This window comes from Coloeus monedula (genome assembly GCF_965178545.1).
Source record: "Coloeus monedula genome assembly, chromosome: 9".
NCBI lineage: Eukaryota > Metazoa > Chordata > Aves > Passeriformes > Corvidae > Coloeus > Coloeus monedula.
Window position 1 is genome coordinate 6,925,152 of NC_138789.1, and position 17,076 is coordinate 6,942,227.

Here is a 17,076-nt window from a genome sequence, read left to right on the forward strand (position 1 = left end):
AGAGTTCTTTGAAAAGATTTAATGAAATGTCTAACCCTGTGCATTGAACAGTAAGGGGATTCCATGCAAAAATTGCACATGATCCTCTGAATAAAATCTATCATAGTGCGTAGGCATATAAGGCCAGAAGAGTTATCCTGCCTGAGCCTGGGAATCTTCTTTCTCCTTGAAGTTTGACCTTGCAGCCTTAAAAGCTTACTACTGTATTTTTTAATGGAATATAAATTGTAATCAAATAGCCATTGCACCAAATTCTTCTGGCAGGATGAGTGAGTGCCCACCTTAGAGTGTTTGCATGCTGACTTGGATGATCTTAATCTGAACACCCACGCAGGAGAGCACAGCTCTCTGTCCAGCATCCATGTGTCCTCTTTGGAGGATCTTTGGCAAAAGTTACATTCAAAAAGTATAGTCTACAATTAGGATTGTTTCATGCAAGCAAAGAGACGAAAGTGTTATATGGACAGATTTCAAAATCCTGCTGAACCTGAGGAGAAAAGAAAGCCCAAGAATAATTGAACTTAATTCTGTATCTCATGTCTGTGATCAAAAGAATATACAGCTACACAGGCAAAGCCAGAGCCCCTCACAGGGGGGAATGCTGCCCTTCTGTAGTCAGTATGTTTCCAACTTGGCCTGTCCAAGGACCCCAAAATCACAAGACTTATGAGAGTATCAGTTATTCTTTCTGTGATTTCTGCCCAGAGGGAAGACAGCCCTGTGTAATTTGTTGCCAGTCTAATGTACATTTCTCGTTTAAATGCACACCCAGTAATATGTTACTTCTGCTGCTGGCTGCTTCAAGCAGCAGCAGACTCCATTTATTTTCTCTTATCTCTTAGAAAGAAGCTCTGCATTTTCCCATCCTCCACTGGCTCCTTTTTCACTATTTTCCCTTTTTTCTCAGCCTTTCCCTCTCTGTTCCTTTCTTGACCATCCTGTTTGCTTCCTCTTTCACCTCCTCCTTTCACTTGGTTTCCTCCCTGGTACATTTGTCTCTCTTCCCCATGTATTCCTTCCTTTCCTTCTCACCATCTTGTCTTGGTTTCTTTCCAACTTATCCCTTCCCTTCCCTGCCACCTTTGTAAATCTGTCACCTTGCATTTCTGTCTTTTAAAATTTTTCAGACCATTTTCAAGCCATAGAATGCAATATTTGGCAATCTTTCTTAACAGCAGCCTGGTGGCAGTGCCTGTGACACCCATCAGAAACAAGAGCTACATGGCTTGGGGCAGTCAAACTGCCAGGTGCAAACCTGGGCTCATCTTGCAGCTTCAATCAAGGAACAGAATCACAGAATAGTTTGATTTGAAAGGGACCTTTAAAGGTCATCTAGTCCAACTCCCCTGCAATGAATAGGGACAACAGAAGCACTGCAAGAAGGAGCATTTTGCATGAGGAGAAGTATTGGAGGGCTTGGCCAGAAAGCAGGTCACAGCAGGTTGTAAAAACATGTAAAATGTCACATTACAGCAAGTCTTGTGGTTTCATTGTAATTCTGCAATACTGATCTTATGAGAAATTTGGAATGGCATTTGCACAGAACTGATTCTTCAGCTGCCTGAATGGTAATGCCATGAGAGATACAGGAGGGTCTTCACTTCTGCTCCAGGAGCTGCAGTGATTGCTGCCCCTACAAGGATGGCTTTCTTTTAGACTGGCAGTAGGATTTTGTTCCTGCCTTCCTTTATACACCTCTCCTCCAGCTGACTGTGCTGAAGATTGAGGAAAACAAAGTTCATGGGATGCCAGACATTACAGCCTACATACCATGTCTGCTGCCACTGACTCTTAACTTCTCTCAGCATCTCCTTTCATCAGCCACAGGCAGACTGTCCATATCTTCAGTGGCTTAGGAATTTCTGATGGAGAGTACACTATGGCAGTTGAACAAAAGTATCTGAAGAATCACTTGTTCTACATAGGGTTTAGGTTTGATCTTATTTCTTGCATCTCAGGTAGTTGTAATTATCTTGAGTTTTGTTCCTGAGCTACTTGCTCCTGCCTCATTCAACATAAAATTGTTTTTAAAATGAAATGGCATTCAATTGGGATTGTTCCAAGTCACTTTAAAAGTTCAGCAAAGAGGATCAGGCAGAGAAACGGATTTCATTACTCTTAGTGTAGTCTGGACCTATGTGATGGGAAAGGGTAAGTAAAAAAGATGCAAAGATGCAAGAGGGAGGAAGACAGAAAAGCAAGGAACCTGAAAAGCATCAAAAGAAGTGATTCTGGAATAAAGATGATGTTGCAAGTGCAGTCCTCAAAGATAGTAGAGTGTCAGCTGATGCACTGAATAAATTTCAGCAAAAATTTGGGTTTGGTTTGGGGTTTTTTTTCTTCCTTAGCATTTTCTCTCTCAAGATACTGTTAGCAGAAGGAAGTGGTTTTATTTTTAACATCTCTCTACTTGGAAAAAGAAAGTAGAATCAAACAACAGCAGTTGTTTGACAAAAATACAGGAACCCGAATATGTGTTTTGTCCCAAGAAATGACTTAGTTTCATAATGGAATAGTTTAATAACAGCTTCCATGAAGGCACTGCAGGATTAGAGCTACAGTGTTGAGCAGGGAATTTCTGCCTTGTCTAAAGAGTGGGCAAATAGCAGAGCATTTCTAGCCTGCCTTATGCTAGAAGAGAAAACATCTGAGAGTAAACAGAGAGAAAGAATGATGATTTGAACTTCCTGCACCTGCAGGCATCTTGAAAGGCTGTCTTGAAACTCTCCTGTCCCCTGCGAGCTGTATTGGATCTGTAGTGAATGAGGGCGCTCCATTAACAAGTGACACTGGTAATCCCATTAGTTGGCATCATGGACAAGAAGAGGTGCAACTCCAGCTGGAGGTGACAACCAGGACATTTGCTCCCCTTCTTGCACCAAGGTAAGTAAAGAGGAGAGAGGCAAATGGGCAGAGGAAGGTCAAAGCTGAGTGGGAAGGAAGAACAGAGAAGGCAGAAGTAGATGTGGTGTTCAAAAGTGGGGTACATGATTCACCTTGATGCCAAACAGTGCAGCTACACACAGAGCAGTGCACAAGTCTTGAGCTACTGTGAAAAGATCAGGCGTTCTTCATGCTGATTTTGTGTCATCTTCTGTGGACAGAACAGCATTCTGAATGTTATCGCTCAGCACTCCTAACTTTCTCTTCTTCACGGGTAGTTTTGACCCTCTGGACCATCCTGACCTAAGGTTTCTGAAAGGTCAGGACAGAGGACAATCTTCCACAGATGTGTTGCACACTTGCTTACTTGACATGTTCCCTGCTGAAGGGCAAAGAACACACAGTTTCTTAAGAATAATAGTCTGTCTTGGTCACTCTGTTGAATTAATTTTGTGTTTATTCAAGCTGAGCTTTTCATATGACACATTAATTCCCTGAAATGACTAATTTGAAAATGCAGTGTTCACATAAACATACAATATATTTGTATGTGTGTGTGACGGATGTTAATTTATGATGGTCATATAGAAAACGGAGCTCGAGTTGTAGATAATAAATTATTCTGCTGGAACATCATATTTTGGACTACTTTGCCTCTGAAAGGAGTATCTGTATTAAGTTAAATCACACACAGTGGAACTTCACTAACCCTAGTGCTTTCAAACAGTGTAAGCCTTTGAATTAATGGAGATTTATATTGCAGCAGAGTAGTGGTGGCCAGTGGAAGGACACATTCTTCCCATTCACTCTTATTTTTTTGTTTCTTTCACTTAAATAGATATCTGATAAAACAGCATAATCTAATAACCTTAACTTGCTTACAGTGAACAAAAAAATTCTTCCACTGAGAGAGCTTTGTGCAGGTGGGTCATCTGCAGTTTTGGGGTTCAGCTGTAAGGACGGCCGAGGCAGTCCCTGGCAGTACAGTCTCAGCATGCCCTCTGTGCATTTGTAGAGGCTGACATGAGTTCAGCTGGAAAACTGCTCAGAACTACCAGGCACCCTCAAAAGCTGTGCTCTGTGCCTGAGGGCTTCCCTTCTCGATTTGCCCGACGACGGTGATTCTGTGGGCAATGCTTACTACAGACACTTTGTGTTTAACAAAATGACATTTTCCAGTACAGAAACAAATCTGAGAAATTTTCACTCTCTTGGACCATTACACTGCGAAAAGGGACCATCTCAGGCAGATATTCCCCAGCTATTTTTTTCCTTTCATCACCACTGAGTGCGGTTTCTCATTTCCCTTGCAATCATCATCTGCTCCTGATCTTTGTCCGTGATTCCTGCTTTACTCCTCCTAATGTCATCATCCTTTTTGTTTTTCCTGCTTTGTTATGACCTGTGTCACTAGGATCAAGTGCCTTTCCTCCCCTTGCCTTTCCCACTTCCACCCCAGATACTTGCTCCCAATTTGATGTTTGGGAGACTCTGCAGTAGCCATGCTGCATCTGCTGTAGGACAGAAAGAGTTTAAGCATGCACAGATTGAAGACTAATTAGGTCTACAAACCATGTCTTGCCCTGTTTTTCAACCACAATGGATCTGGTAGTTTCACTTCGGTTTGGATTGTCCTCCAAATCTTGAGGCTTATAGAGGTCAAGAGATACCATATAAAAGTTAAGTTGATACAAGAACCAGAAAGAGTAGAGGGTGTAGGTCTCTCAGGATCTTACTGAAACAGAGAAAACCAGAGAAACAGTATAAAAATAAAATCAATCAAAGCATTATAACTATCTCAAGACCAAGCTAATTCATCTCTCTAATTTAATCACCCTAACAGGAAACCAGATTTATTCCTCACCTGCAGTAAGTCTCTCTTTTATCCTCTATGCCTCACATCCAGCTTTGTTCTGCCACCTAAAACAAATTTGCCTGCAGTCAGTCTTAAAGCTGCTTAGAGATTTTAAGTATTTTCTTGTTAAATTCTACAAAGACGATGTCACATATCAGGGTGCTCTGAGAGGGCTGTGTTATAGGGAAACCAAGATGATGGAATAGGGAGAGAATAACGGACTTCTGTTCACAGCTTCAGATCTATAGGATGTATTGTAAAATATAGCTCTCTACATGCCTTCCACAAGTGTTCTCTGGTGGTCACAAGCAAGCAAGAATGTCAAATATAAGTGGAAATGAAAGCCTTTTATTTAGAAGTCCTCTGGCTGTGCTGTGAGAAGCCATCTTCGAGCGGGGCCTCCCATGGTAATTACAGCCATGCTTTACTGAAAGCACATTTTGTGCACTCCGTGTGGGGAGTGATAGGACTTCTCAAAAGGCAAAGGCTCAAAGAATTCCCATATGTTTCTGATCGAATTTTTCGTCTAGACTTGCTTTATTTAGTTTCTTTTGCTCTGCATTTGCCTAGCTAAAGCTTTTAGGAGTTCTTTTAAAACTGGAAACATGGGGGGTGCTGCTTAGGTTAAAAATAAATATAAAAACTTTTCCTTTTTTAAAAAAAGTTTTTGCACGGGGGTAAGAGCTCCCCTTCATTCAAAACCCCACTGAGCTCTTCAAAGGAGGAGTCTCTGGAGCAACATCAGGGAGTTATTAAATACATACTTAGTCCACAATTTTCATTGGTAAATTCTTTATGTCTGCTTAATGTGTGCTAGTTAGAAGAACTGATTCTTTTTGCAGACTCGTTTACTCAACCCCGGGGGGGACCTATGATCTCCTGCCCCTTTAGCACTAACTTTTACAAACAGTTTCCTTTTTTTTTTTTTTTTTAAAAAAAAAGGCAGCAAAACAAATAACAACAACCCCCAAAAAACCCCAAGACAACAGACTGAGTTAAACGGGCCAGGCAGCGGGACACGGCCCCAAAACTCGAAAACCCAGCTGAAATGTTGGCGACAATGAGCAAAAGGATTTCCCGCAGCAGTGACATTTTTCTAAGGAGCTTTCTCTGCAGCAGGAGCCGCCTCTCGGGGCCGGGAGCAGCTCCGCACGGCGAGCGCTGCCCGGGCTGTGGGAGCCGCGCCGATAACGCGCAGAACCTCAGCCCGCGCCGTCTGCGCCGCTATCATCTGCTGGCCTCAGACTAAACATTTAATTGGGCTTAGTCACGTATTTACTCACTGAGGTGGCAGCTAGCGCGGAGCAGGGATGCGGGGGAGGTTGTTTTTCCCCGGTTTTCCCTCGCCCGGTCCCCGGGCAGGCTGGAGCTCCCCCTGCCGCTCTGCGGGCCGGGTTCCTCGGCGTTCGGAGGGGCTGGCAGCGCTCCCGTGGGTAACCTTTGCTCGGGGTGCGATGGGGCCGAAACCACGCTCGGCTTCCCTCAGAGCTGCGCTTTGTGGAACTGCCCTGGAGTTGGCTGCTGGCTTTGTTGTCTCAAGGTGGCCCAGGCTCCTGCACCTCTCTGTGGGCTCCCAGCCACCACTCCGGGCATAAAGGAGCCAGGGAGGGGGCTTGGCCTCTCCTCCTGTCTTTGGGGTTGAGATTCTTGTCAAGGGGAGAAAAAAGGTCTGAATCCTACGTCCAGTGTAGAAATGGTCGCAGAATGACTTGTCACCCTGACAGGGAAATCTAAGACAGGCAACTTCAGGGTTTATTCTTTCCTTCACGTGGACTTGAGTTCCAGCTCGTGCCAGTTAATCCTTTGTGCCAGTGGCTAAGGAAGGTCAGGTCTCTCCCCCACGATGAACCCCCTGTGCTCTGCCCAGGGCCTTGGGAACACAGTCCCCCTTCCTCCATTGCTGGCACAGGGAATTGCAAATAGCTCAGGAGACTGTCAGCAGCAGGGCTGGAGGGAATGGTGCTACTGCAGGTCTTTTCCCAAGTGCTGCCTTTCCCAAACATCTGCCACTCCTCTAGAGGGCACCTGTGCTCTACAGGCAGAGGTCCTGCTCCCCAGGTCGTGGTGTGGAGGGTTAAGGAGCTGGAAGTGCATGGTAAGCAGGCAGAACCCTTGAGGGGCTGGAGCTAAGGAGGGCTAAGCCCATTCCTCATGGACATTTCTGCCCATGCCCATTGGGAAGACACACAAAAGTGTTTGTATCGGAGCATCCCAGATACTGCTGGGAGTATCCACAGTTGGGACAGAGCATCGCTGAAGGGTCCCCTCGCTGAGCAGACCTGACTCTTGGGCAGTGTCACAGGGAGAAGCAGGCTGTTGTGGCTCGGCAGCAGCTCCTCATCAGAGGGTCCCCTTGGGGGTATCGGCTTCTCCTTGAAGTGCTTGGTACTCTGGAGTGGGAAAGAGCTAATGGGAAATTTTTCTGTTCAGGTCTGCACTGGGCTTGAATGGAAATTCAAAATAGCGGTCAGTGTGCAATAATATCTCTGGTTCGAGGAGGAAATGGTGCTCAGGCCTGATTTTGGTTCAGGTTTGGTGTGACTGATTATATCCAGGAAATCCTCCCACTGTGCTCTCCAGTTTCTGATCCTGCTGTGTTAAATAGCAATTTGGCTAAATTGCATTATTTGAATCCAGTGGGCTGCATTTAACCTGGTATTAAAATGCATGTTTGGGCTAGTATCTTTTAAATTTGATATGAAGGCAGCTGTATGCATTTTCCCTTGTTTGTAAATTGTATACATATGATACGATGTTTTCAGTAAGCACTAAACAATGCAATGTGAGGCATTTCAACAAAGGAATAATTTAATGCAACCCAGCAGAAATGCAGAGCCTTAGAAGTGGTTCTTTATGAAACTACAAATTTTGGAAATGGGTCCAAAAGACCTACACTGGAGCGAGACAAGAAACAATAGTTAACACAGTAACATTTTTCCTGTAAGAAAAATACACCATGAAGAAATTATATTTTGCCTATTTTTTTTTAGCTTGTTGATTTACTTGAATGCTTTAGTTGGCATATTTTGTATTTGTTGCATGGTAGGGATTAAAATTCTCATTTCTTCACCAAAAGAGAGTATTGTCGCACAAGATGCACTTTGAGACAAACGAGATTTTTTTTTTGTCAAGTGTAAATTTGTCTCACATATTTTGCTCCAGTTCAAAGAAAATTAACATATTGTTACATTATTTTCATCTTCAGTTTAGCTTTAGCAGAATGAGACGCATTTCCTTTGCAAGCCTCTTCAGAGCCAGAACTGTCCCTACTTGCACAGGTGGAGGACGGGTTAGGAAGGGCTGCACAGTTTGTTTGGACCATTAATGAGCTCTGCTGGAGCTGATGGGAATCAGAGAACCTCAGCTCCCACCTTGCTTAGAGCCTGGGTTCAGCCATGAGCTCTCCTGGTAATCTGGGCTGGGTTAAGAAATAGAGAGAGAGCTGGTACCTCCCGCTAAAGAAAGTGGGAGTGAAAACACTGTGTAAGACATGGATTGGGATAACTGCAGCAACAGAACACTGCAGGAGAGTGCTGCACAGCTGGCTAAAGGAGCAGGCCAGCTTGGAGGAACAGTCTCTCAGGGCTGTTTATACAACACACAGCAGTGCCAGGCAGGACTGTGTGAGCTGGTGCAGGCAATGAGGCCAATTGTCAGCTCAGAATCTGCATGGGCCTTGCTTGGCAGTGGGATGCTTTATCCCAGGTGGAAAGCAGCATCAACAAAATATTCTCTGTAACTAAGCTGATGGAATTACCTCCACACAGCACTGATGTGGACCTTAGCTGCACACAAAAAGGTAAAGTGTTACACAGCTACCAGAGGGACTCTGTCTACAACTTCAGCAGAGTTGGTGTGTCATCCTTGGATGAAGGGAGGGAGGGGTAGGTGCCAGCCTGGACTGCAGGTGGAATGTACTTGGAGATCACACTACTGCTAACTCTTGCACTGGGGTCTCTTTTCAGAGGATGACACAGTCCAAATTAAAATGCAGTACACAGGAAAATGGAATGAAGGCACCTAAGTCTTCCCAAAAAATCTCTGTTTCAGTAGCACTTCCTGAAGTTGTCAGAAAAATGCATTAGTGGTAAATTAATGAATCCAGAAGCTCTAGCCATGACTGGCATTTTCATAACTGGGCATTGATATAAAGTCTCAAAATGTGCCTCAAATTCAGGCACATTGATAGGGCTACAGTTTGCCCAGGTATGCAAGAAGCTGCAGGTTTTCCTGCTTCTGCAAAGCGGACCTGAAGTTGTTGTAAGCTGTTTTCCCAAGTCCTGTCGCCTGCTCTGAAATGTGCCTGTAAGACTGCTGTGTGGCTGTCCAGGCTGGGACTGACCCCTAAAAATGGAGAATAACAATCGTCCCTGATGGTTTGCGTGGCTCAAGAGGGTAACTGTGTGTGGAGAACCCCCAGGCTGTGGACAGCGATGGGTGAGAGCGGTAAGGCATGGTAGGCACGTGGCAAACCCATTGCCTCCTTTCTTACTGTGGATGCTTAAGAGGTGTCTTGCTTCAGTGTACGTGGAAACAGGATTGTTGTGTGTATGAGCATGTGCATGTCCATGTAACAACAGCCAGAGGTGCCAGGTTTGTGCTCAGTGTTTGTGCTTACTGTTTCTTCTCTCTCTCTCTCCAGTCGAAGACCGCCCCCTTCACCTACTCGGCCCACTGTAATCCGTCCATTAGATTCATCCCTGTTAGACTAAACGGAGTTTCTGGCATGTCATTCATTGTTAACCAAATATGTGGAAACAAATTGCTTGGTAACTGTCACAATAACCAATGTATAGTCGCATGTATGGACATCTATAGGCAAGTAACCAATTTTACTGATATACTCTGTCCATTCTGCATTGTTTATGAGGTCTTAAATGTCTGGGGAAGGTCTGTGCTGCCTTGACTTTTCCTTTTGCAATAATTGATGTTAGCTAACGTACTGACACATATCTCCACCCAGGCAACTGTGCTCACAGTCCTCTACAGCAAATAGAGGGCTTGACTTTGTGTGTGTTTGTGCACGTATTGATTTGATCTGCTGCTTTTTTTTCCTCTTACCTGAATGGAATCTTGCTTTTATTTTATTTATACCCTCCAGGTTTTCTATTTTCCCTTGTAATGGCTAAACTGGGCAAAGAAAAGCCATGTGGTTTCTTACCAAGCTCTTCTGAAGGCCCCACACTTCCAGGTCTCTTTTGCAAGGGGCTTGCTTCTCCTATAAATTCTCTTTATCCAAAGTTTAGTTTTAAGGAATGTTAAACAAGCAGGGTGTGTGTGGGACAAGGCATGTTTTGCTTTATTTGCACCCTGACAGCTGACATGCCAACTGTGTTGGGTTGGTGAGGAGCAGGCTGGGGTGCCCCAGCTCGCAGGGCTTGGTGTGGAGCCTTCTCACCCTGCAGCCAGGATGGGAGAGGGTGGTTTGAAGGGCTGACAGAGCAGCATGTGCCAGCTCCTTTTGCCCTCTGCCAGTGCTTGCTCACACTCCTGCTCCTACTGCGCTCCTGGGAAGCCCTGGAGGGGGGTGAGTGCATGGAAATGTGCTGTGTGGCAGGATCCAGGGAACTGAGCACTGCTTTTGGTCCTTTTGTGACACAGAAGGACATAGAGATACATGGAAAGCTGAGCATGGGCTCCCACTCCTCTGGCCACCATTTGAGCCAGTTCACAGAGCTCCGGCCTAGACTGGCAGCTGAGCTTCCCAAGGGTCTGGTTTGGATGTGAGGTATTTGTGATATTTTCACATGCCAGTTGATGAAGTTCCCCTGTGCCCACTACGTAAAGATTTTCTCTTTGCATTACATGCACACCTTGGTTTACTGTTGCTTCTATCCAGCTAGGTTCTTGGAAGTGCTCAGCTGTGCATCCTAGATTATTTTAGCAGCTGCTCACTTGCAGAGGTCCTCTCTGCCTCTTGTTTTGCACATTATAAATTAATGCATTATAAAAACCTTTTGTCTTAACTGCATTACTTCACTTTAAACACTTAGGGTCAGTGTCACCCTTAAAGCTTAGAACTTACTGAGTTAACAGAATGAAACTAGAGAGGAATTTGGCCTTGTTCCTTCAGAAAATATGAATTGCTGCTATTACAATTATGGTTACAGATCCCTAGCAAAGCAATTGGTGGTTTCAAAGGCCCCCAGTATAATCAGTCTAATAAATGTATTTATTGAGACTGCTTATAGGGCTCCAGTATGCTGTAGCCCCATGGTTAGGAAGAATCCAATCAAAGAGCCACAACAAATGGGGATTTAGCCTATTAAGTATTCCCAGGCTGCTGATTAGCTGTGCTCACCAGTGCAGCAAATCATGTTTCAGCTTGCAGAAGAAAGACGAGCTTGGGAAAGCATCATGATTCGTATGTTAGCTTAACTTTAATTTCCTGTCAACCTCATACTTGTGACACACGCCTGGGGAGTTAGAGGTCACATGTGATGCACAGTGAAGATGGAGTTTTCAGAACACTGGCATCTTGTTGATCTCAGCAGACTGCTTAAGTGGCTGGTGCTTGTTTGGGGAACAGGCCCACATCTCCAACGCCAAGTGCACAGAATCAGCTTTCAGGGGAAAAAAAGGTCGCAAACATCACTACGGTCATACTAATTTTTACTACCAAACCTCCCCCCCCCCCCCCCCCCCCCCATATTTTGATGATTCATCTTGTCTTCTACACAGCTTTCCACTGCTTAGTGCTCTCTGCTGTAACCTGCAATGCATCTGTTGGATATAAGTTTTGTAAACAGCCATAGTAGTCCATGGCCAGCACACCTATCTATAGTTTATCAGAACTGTTACTGACTGGCAGCTGCCTGCTGATTGAAAGCCAGGTTTAATGCCTCAGCCACAGAAATCACTTTAACCCCAAATTCTAAAATTCACTTGGTGATAGAAGACCAGGTTGGATGGTTCTTTCAGCAACCTGGTCTAGTGGAAGGTGTCCCTGCTCATGGCAGGGGGCTTGGAACAAGATGAACTCCGAGGTACCTTCCAGCCCAATCCATTCTATGATATTGCAAGGCCTCAGTCTGGGTTTATCCACCATACCCAAAGCCTCGGCTCAGTTGTCCTTTGTTCTGTGGGAAGAGCGTCACCTCCTGGAGGTGATTCAGACCAGTGTGGCTGCATGGGACACGAGGGTAATGCTGGTAAGTTAGGAGCCTTAATCAGATGACATAGATCCTGGCCTAAAAACATGATTTAAATCCTCTCTGCTTGAGACTCCCTCATTTACTTTGATGACTGTTTCTGCCAAGCATAAGGAAGTAGGTGGCACAATTCAGCACTGTCCTTAACTCTGCCCCCAAGAAACTATTTCTCAGCAGTAATCCTGAATTGTAAATAAAGCTCTCAAGGGTGGATTTACCCAAAAGAGGAGGAGGAGGCGGCAGCAAGGCGTCAGCACCATCTGGTTCTGTGCTTGATGCTGAGGGTGCAGGACACAGCTGCACAGCCCTCCTTCCTCTGCATGCTCATTCAGATCTCATCTAAATCTGACCCTGTGCCCTAAATGCAATGCTTTTAGGTGTGCAGGTTAATAAATAACAGTGAGCACGAATCCAGGGTTTGATGATTTCACCTCTTCTTGCGTATACACTTGTCAGAATAAACCACATAGAACTGTTTCTAGGAAAAACATTTAAGTGCTTCCTAAGAAATTGCCACATCCAATTGAGTAAGTACTGTCCTCCAACCTTGGCCCACTTCCTTCTGCTGTACAGTGCCTGGAACGGGTTTGTTTGTCCTGCTCACTTCTGGTGCTGGCAAGTCCCGTCAATCCTGTCCCTTGTTCTCGGAGGAGCAGCCTTGGCAGCAAAAATCACTCCATTCCCGAAGGCAGGACAAGCACCCTGTGGATCTGCTAAGAGGGACTGACAACCTCTGCAGACCCGCTTATGTGGGATGGGCCAAGCCTGACCTCCATATCTGAGAAGTGCAGGTTGCTCTGCCTTTCTCTGATTCCCTCTGGCACAGCTCAAATAGCCAGGGCGTAGTGGAGCAATAATGAAGCAACACCGGTGTTTGTGATCTTACATGAGGTACATAAAAATCTGGGTGATGTAGTTGCTAAGTTTCAGGAGGGTGCTTATCTAGTACTGCATTTAGGCTGGGCCTGGGTCTCTGCCTAGAGAACATGTTCCACCTCACCCCGCCATGGCTGACCATCAGCTGAAGAGCTTGCGTGTGCCGTGAATAGGTCTCGGCCTTGGATCTCAAGGGATCTTGTGCTAGGCTTAAAAAGATTGTATGTTCAACAAAAAGGATTATGTACATAGTTAATGTGTGTTTATTTTATTGCTGATCTTGTTGCACTTTCTAAGTAAGCCTCCTAAAAGTAGATTACTTATTATATTAAAGAAGATACATTATAGGTTATGGCATTTCGTGTTAAAGTGTAACATAGAAAATACTATCCTCTCTGTTCCAGACAGCTACGCTAACCATGATGTGTAGAGCATATTGAGATTCCTGGCTAGTTCTGTCCTTCTGTCTTAAAATAGCCCAAACCTCCTGAATTGAGAGCAGACCTACTCTGTCCCTGTGCCACCGGGGAGCCTCTCGGTGCACTTCTGTCACAGCTCCTGCCTCTGTGGCACTGCCCCTCCTCCCAGGCTCTTGCAGAACAGCTCCCTTGTGTAAATGAACGTTACTCTGCCTGTCTTTCCTCTTGCTTTGTCTGCAGGCGAGCTGATGCTGATGGCTCCTCCCGTCCAGACAGTCCTCCACTCTTGCTTGATCTATGATTTGTCCCGTCTTGCCGGCCGTTTGCTTTACTGCTGTCTCTTTACTTTTCCAGGATGGGTAAACGATGACTTCTTTTTTGTAAGAAGCAAACGCTTAATTTCTTTCTGATTTTTTTTGCTCTGTGTGTTAATGCCCTACTTCGTGTGAGCCAAAACATCTGCCTTTGGTTTCGTAATCTGTAAATGGTTCCTGGTTGACCTTTGAGCACAGTGAGTGGATTCCCGAAACTGTGGTCATTACTGAGCATCACATACACCTGCTGTAAAAATGTTATGCTGCATTTCTGAACCTGAAATAAACTATAATTCTTGATGGGCTTTTATTATTACTTTCTGGATGTGTATGAGTGGTGTATTCTGTCTCTTGCACCATCATCTCAGCATTCCACATTGCCTCGGTGGGGACTGCAGGGAGTATTTATTGGAGGTGCTGTTGCATTGAGATCACTGGAGATGTCATTATAGGGGAGATGTAACCTGTTGCGAAGCATTCAGCCTGTTCCCCTGTGAGGGCCTTGGAGATGTTTTCCTGGGAAATGGATGAACGTTTTACAAGCAGTACCTGGGATTCTCTTCATTGCTGAGGAAAGCATGTTTTGGGGAGTTTCAGAGACTGAGTCCTCCAGAGCAGGAGCTGGAGTTAAAATGTGCCTGAAAGGGATTTCCCCCAAAGTGGTTGTGTACGAATGCGCAGATGTCTTGATTACTCAGTTCCTCCTTCAGATCAGGATGAGCCAAGTAGCTGCAATCCGTGCTTGGAGATGGTCTGTATGGCACAAGGAGCACAACAGCTTCCTGTGGGAACACCACAGTTGCTAAGTGAGTCCTTAGGTTTTGGGAAAGGAGGAAGCAAAAGGTGGGATGAGCACAGCAGGAACATGCCCGTTGTATTCTGTAACATTTGGAGATTTCGTTAATAGTCATTAATGGCCGTGGCTGAGGCAGTGTGTGCACTCCCCCTCAGGGAACAGCAGTGTCCCACGTGTCCCCTCTGGTTAGAGCATGTCACGTACCCCAGATTAGCCTGGTTCCAGGCATGTTGGTCGGGTAGAGCTGAGTGCTCTGTGCTGGGTACCAGGAGGAGCAGCTGCTCCTCTGCACTGGGCCCTCACTGCCATGGGGCTCTCCAGCTATGTTTTTAACCCTTCCCAGAAATGTCCCCTTCAGACACCCCAATCCACCCCACAGGTCCTCATTTCATCAGAATCTCACAAAAGATCCACTCCAAGAACAGTGTTTGAAGCAGATAGTGGTGAGAATTTTAAGGCTGCCTGGGGAAAAGCTCTTCCAGAGAGTATAATTTGCTGCAAGAAAATTAGAAAGCCTGTGACCAGCGACCTGGACACCTGGGATGGGATTGTTGTGGTTCTCTGGCACTGGCAAGTCAGAAGGGAGGCGGTGAGGATGAAAGCCAGGCTCTGCTGAGAGCCAGCTGATTCTAATCTTGCTCTTGCTCTTTTCCTTAATATGCATGTTCTGTGCCTTTTTCTCTTAACCCATTTTATTAAGATAATTTTGTGTATGAGTCATTTTATTGTATCTTGGCCTTTTGTTTTAAATCTCCCCCTCTCCCTGTGATTTTTGGGTTATTTTTTGGTTTTTTCCTAGGCGACCTCCACCAGCTGTTCCAGGAAGATCATCCTAACACACACATTTCTTTTGTGTTACATGCAGTGTCTTTTTTTTTTTTAAATCCAAAATTACCTTTAATTTGCACTAGCCTATTTGTAAATGAAAGATTTTATTTTCAGATTTCAATGATAACCCTGGATGTAAAGAAAATAAACTTCTGACTACAAAAAGAGTGTGTCCTGTGTTTCTGTTGAAGGGTCTACTCACTCCTCAAATGAAGATATTCTTACCCTGTGGAAGAAATTACCTGGGCTCTGTGGAGGCTCCCACCCTCCAAGGTTGTGGTGTAATTCTGCTGGGATTCCAGCACTGCTTCTGAATTCATTAACCACCAGGATTGCTCGATGTAAATGGCTTTGGCTTAGCATTAACAGGAAGAACAGCCAGCAGAGTTCCAAAACATGTCCAGTGCACCAGCAGCAGCACCTGGCTGAGTGGAAATTCGAAGGAGAAGATTGCAGCAGTCTCTTGAAACTCTCTCTAGACTGATTAATCTGCACAATTATAAATAAATTGCAGCTGCTCTGACCATTTTCTTCAAGCTAAACCTCTAAATTCCTTGCAAGCCAACCTCATTGGAGCATCTGAGCTCAAACAGCTGTAAGTAGCTACCTCTGGGATTCCAAATGTGTCCGTCCCTATGGGAAAGATAAAATCTGGAATTTAGATGATGTGCTTGTTTTGTGTGCCAGTGAAGGCTATGAAGAGTCAGTCTAAAAAAGGGGGAAACTGATGGGTTTAACTGACTATTTTTCCTCACAGGAAAGCAAAGGGGGTATCTCACAAACCATGCAGGTAAGTCAGGAGGCACCACTTGGCACTGGACTCAAGCCTGGTGTTTCAGGGGCCCAAACAAGATGTTTCTGGGTAGTAGGGAGGTGATGGTAAGAGGGAGCTGCAGCCGTGCTCACGCTCGGGATGGGGGCAGGGGAGGAGAGGAGAGGAGATCACTTTGTGTGTGGAGAAGGGGCCTGACGACACTCAGCCTGTGCTTGTTTTCAAGCCCGGTCTGATGCATCTTTGCTGAATTTGGGCAATTCCTCTTGTTGCAGCTGATTCAGTTCCTGCTGACCTCTCAAATATCCAGGGAGCTGCTGAACCACCTGCATGAGCTGGTAAATATCAGACACCAAGTTTGCTCAAAATACAAGAGGATACAAGCCCAGAGAGCTGTAAGAGAGATTTTTCTTTCTTCTCACTTAGACTTTGTCTTTTGGTAGAGTAGAAGAGAGAAAACAGCAACTGTGTAGCAAAAAGTGGGGAAACAACCAAAAGCCTGCTATACCTTTGAACTGTGTGTGCTAAATTAGGAATTGCTGGAACTGGGCAAGGTGCTTCCCAGCACCCTGAGATAGGGAGAAATGGAGACCTACAATTCCAGGAAAACAAGAATGGAGTAGCTGAGGCTTGGCTGTAGCTTTCACCTGTGGAACCCATCGCCATCAGGTGCTGAGGCAGAAACACCTCAGCAGAGTTCAGCAATTGTGTGCTTTCAGGATGACTACAGAAGCTGCTACGTGTTTGTACCTGGTGAGCACTTGAGGAGGCTCTGTCTATGCCTCAGGTACAAGGGAAGGGGGACAGGCTGAATTTTACAAGCTGCTGCTTCTTCTCCAGGTTGTTCAAAAATCTGTTCTGCGCTGGGGGAAGCTCTCCCTGCAATCCCTCTGTGGTACAGCTTGGCACCAACAAAGATAAAAGGTGGATGATATTTTAGCTCAGTGGCTTGGCCCACAGCACCCAGGAGCTGTTGCTGAGCTCCCAGCTGCCTACTGGCCTCCATGCATTAGGCTGGAAGGCACAAACTGGTTTCTTGGGGCATTTTATGGTGGTAAATCCTCCACACAAACCTTTTCCTTCTTATGAAATATTTGGTAAAAAATATTGTTGAAAATAGGACTCCAAATTTCATGGGTTTACGGTAGCCATTTCTAAAATCTCTTAAGTAGAAAGGCATAG

The 17,076-nt window shown here is 45.2% G+C and overlaps 1 protein-coding gene across 3 annotated transcripts in view; it reads left to right on the plus strand.

Moving 5' to 3' along the window:
* DNM3 (dynamin 3) overlaps window positions 1-15,207 on the plus strand; it is a gene marked incomplete at both ends in the record, with an annotated part of 172,709 nt that extends 157,502 nt beyond the window's left edge. For 2 of the 3 annotated variants that reach the window (XM_082286862.1, XM_082286861.1), the window contains one exon: window positions 9,381-9,450. In XM_082286862.1, coding sequence (XP_082142988.1) covers window positions 9,381-9,450 — 70 coding nt within the window. Of the gene's footprint in view, window positions 1-9,380; window positions 9,451-15,093 lie in introns of those variants that run through there. The other variant, XM_082286863.1, reaches the window with a different exon arrangement.
* Window positions 15,208-17,076: the final 1,869 nt, after the last annotated feature.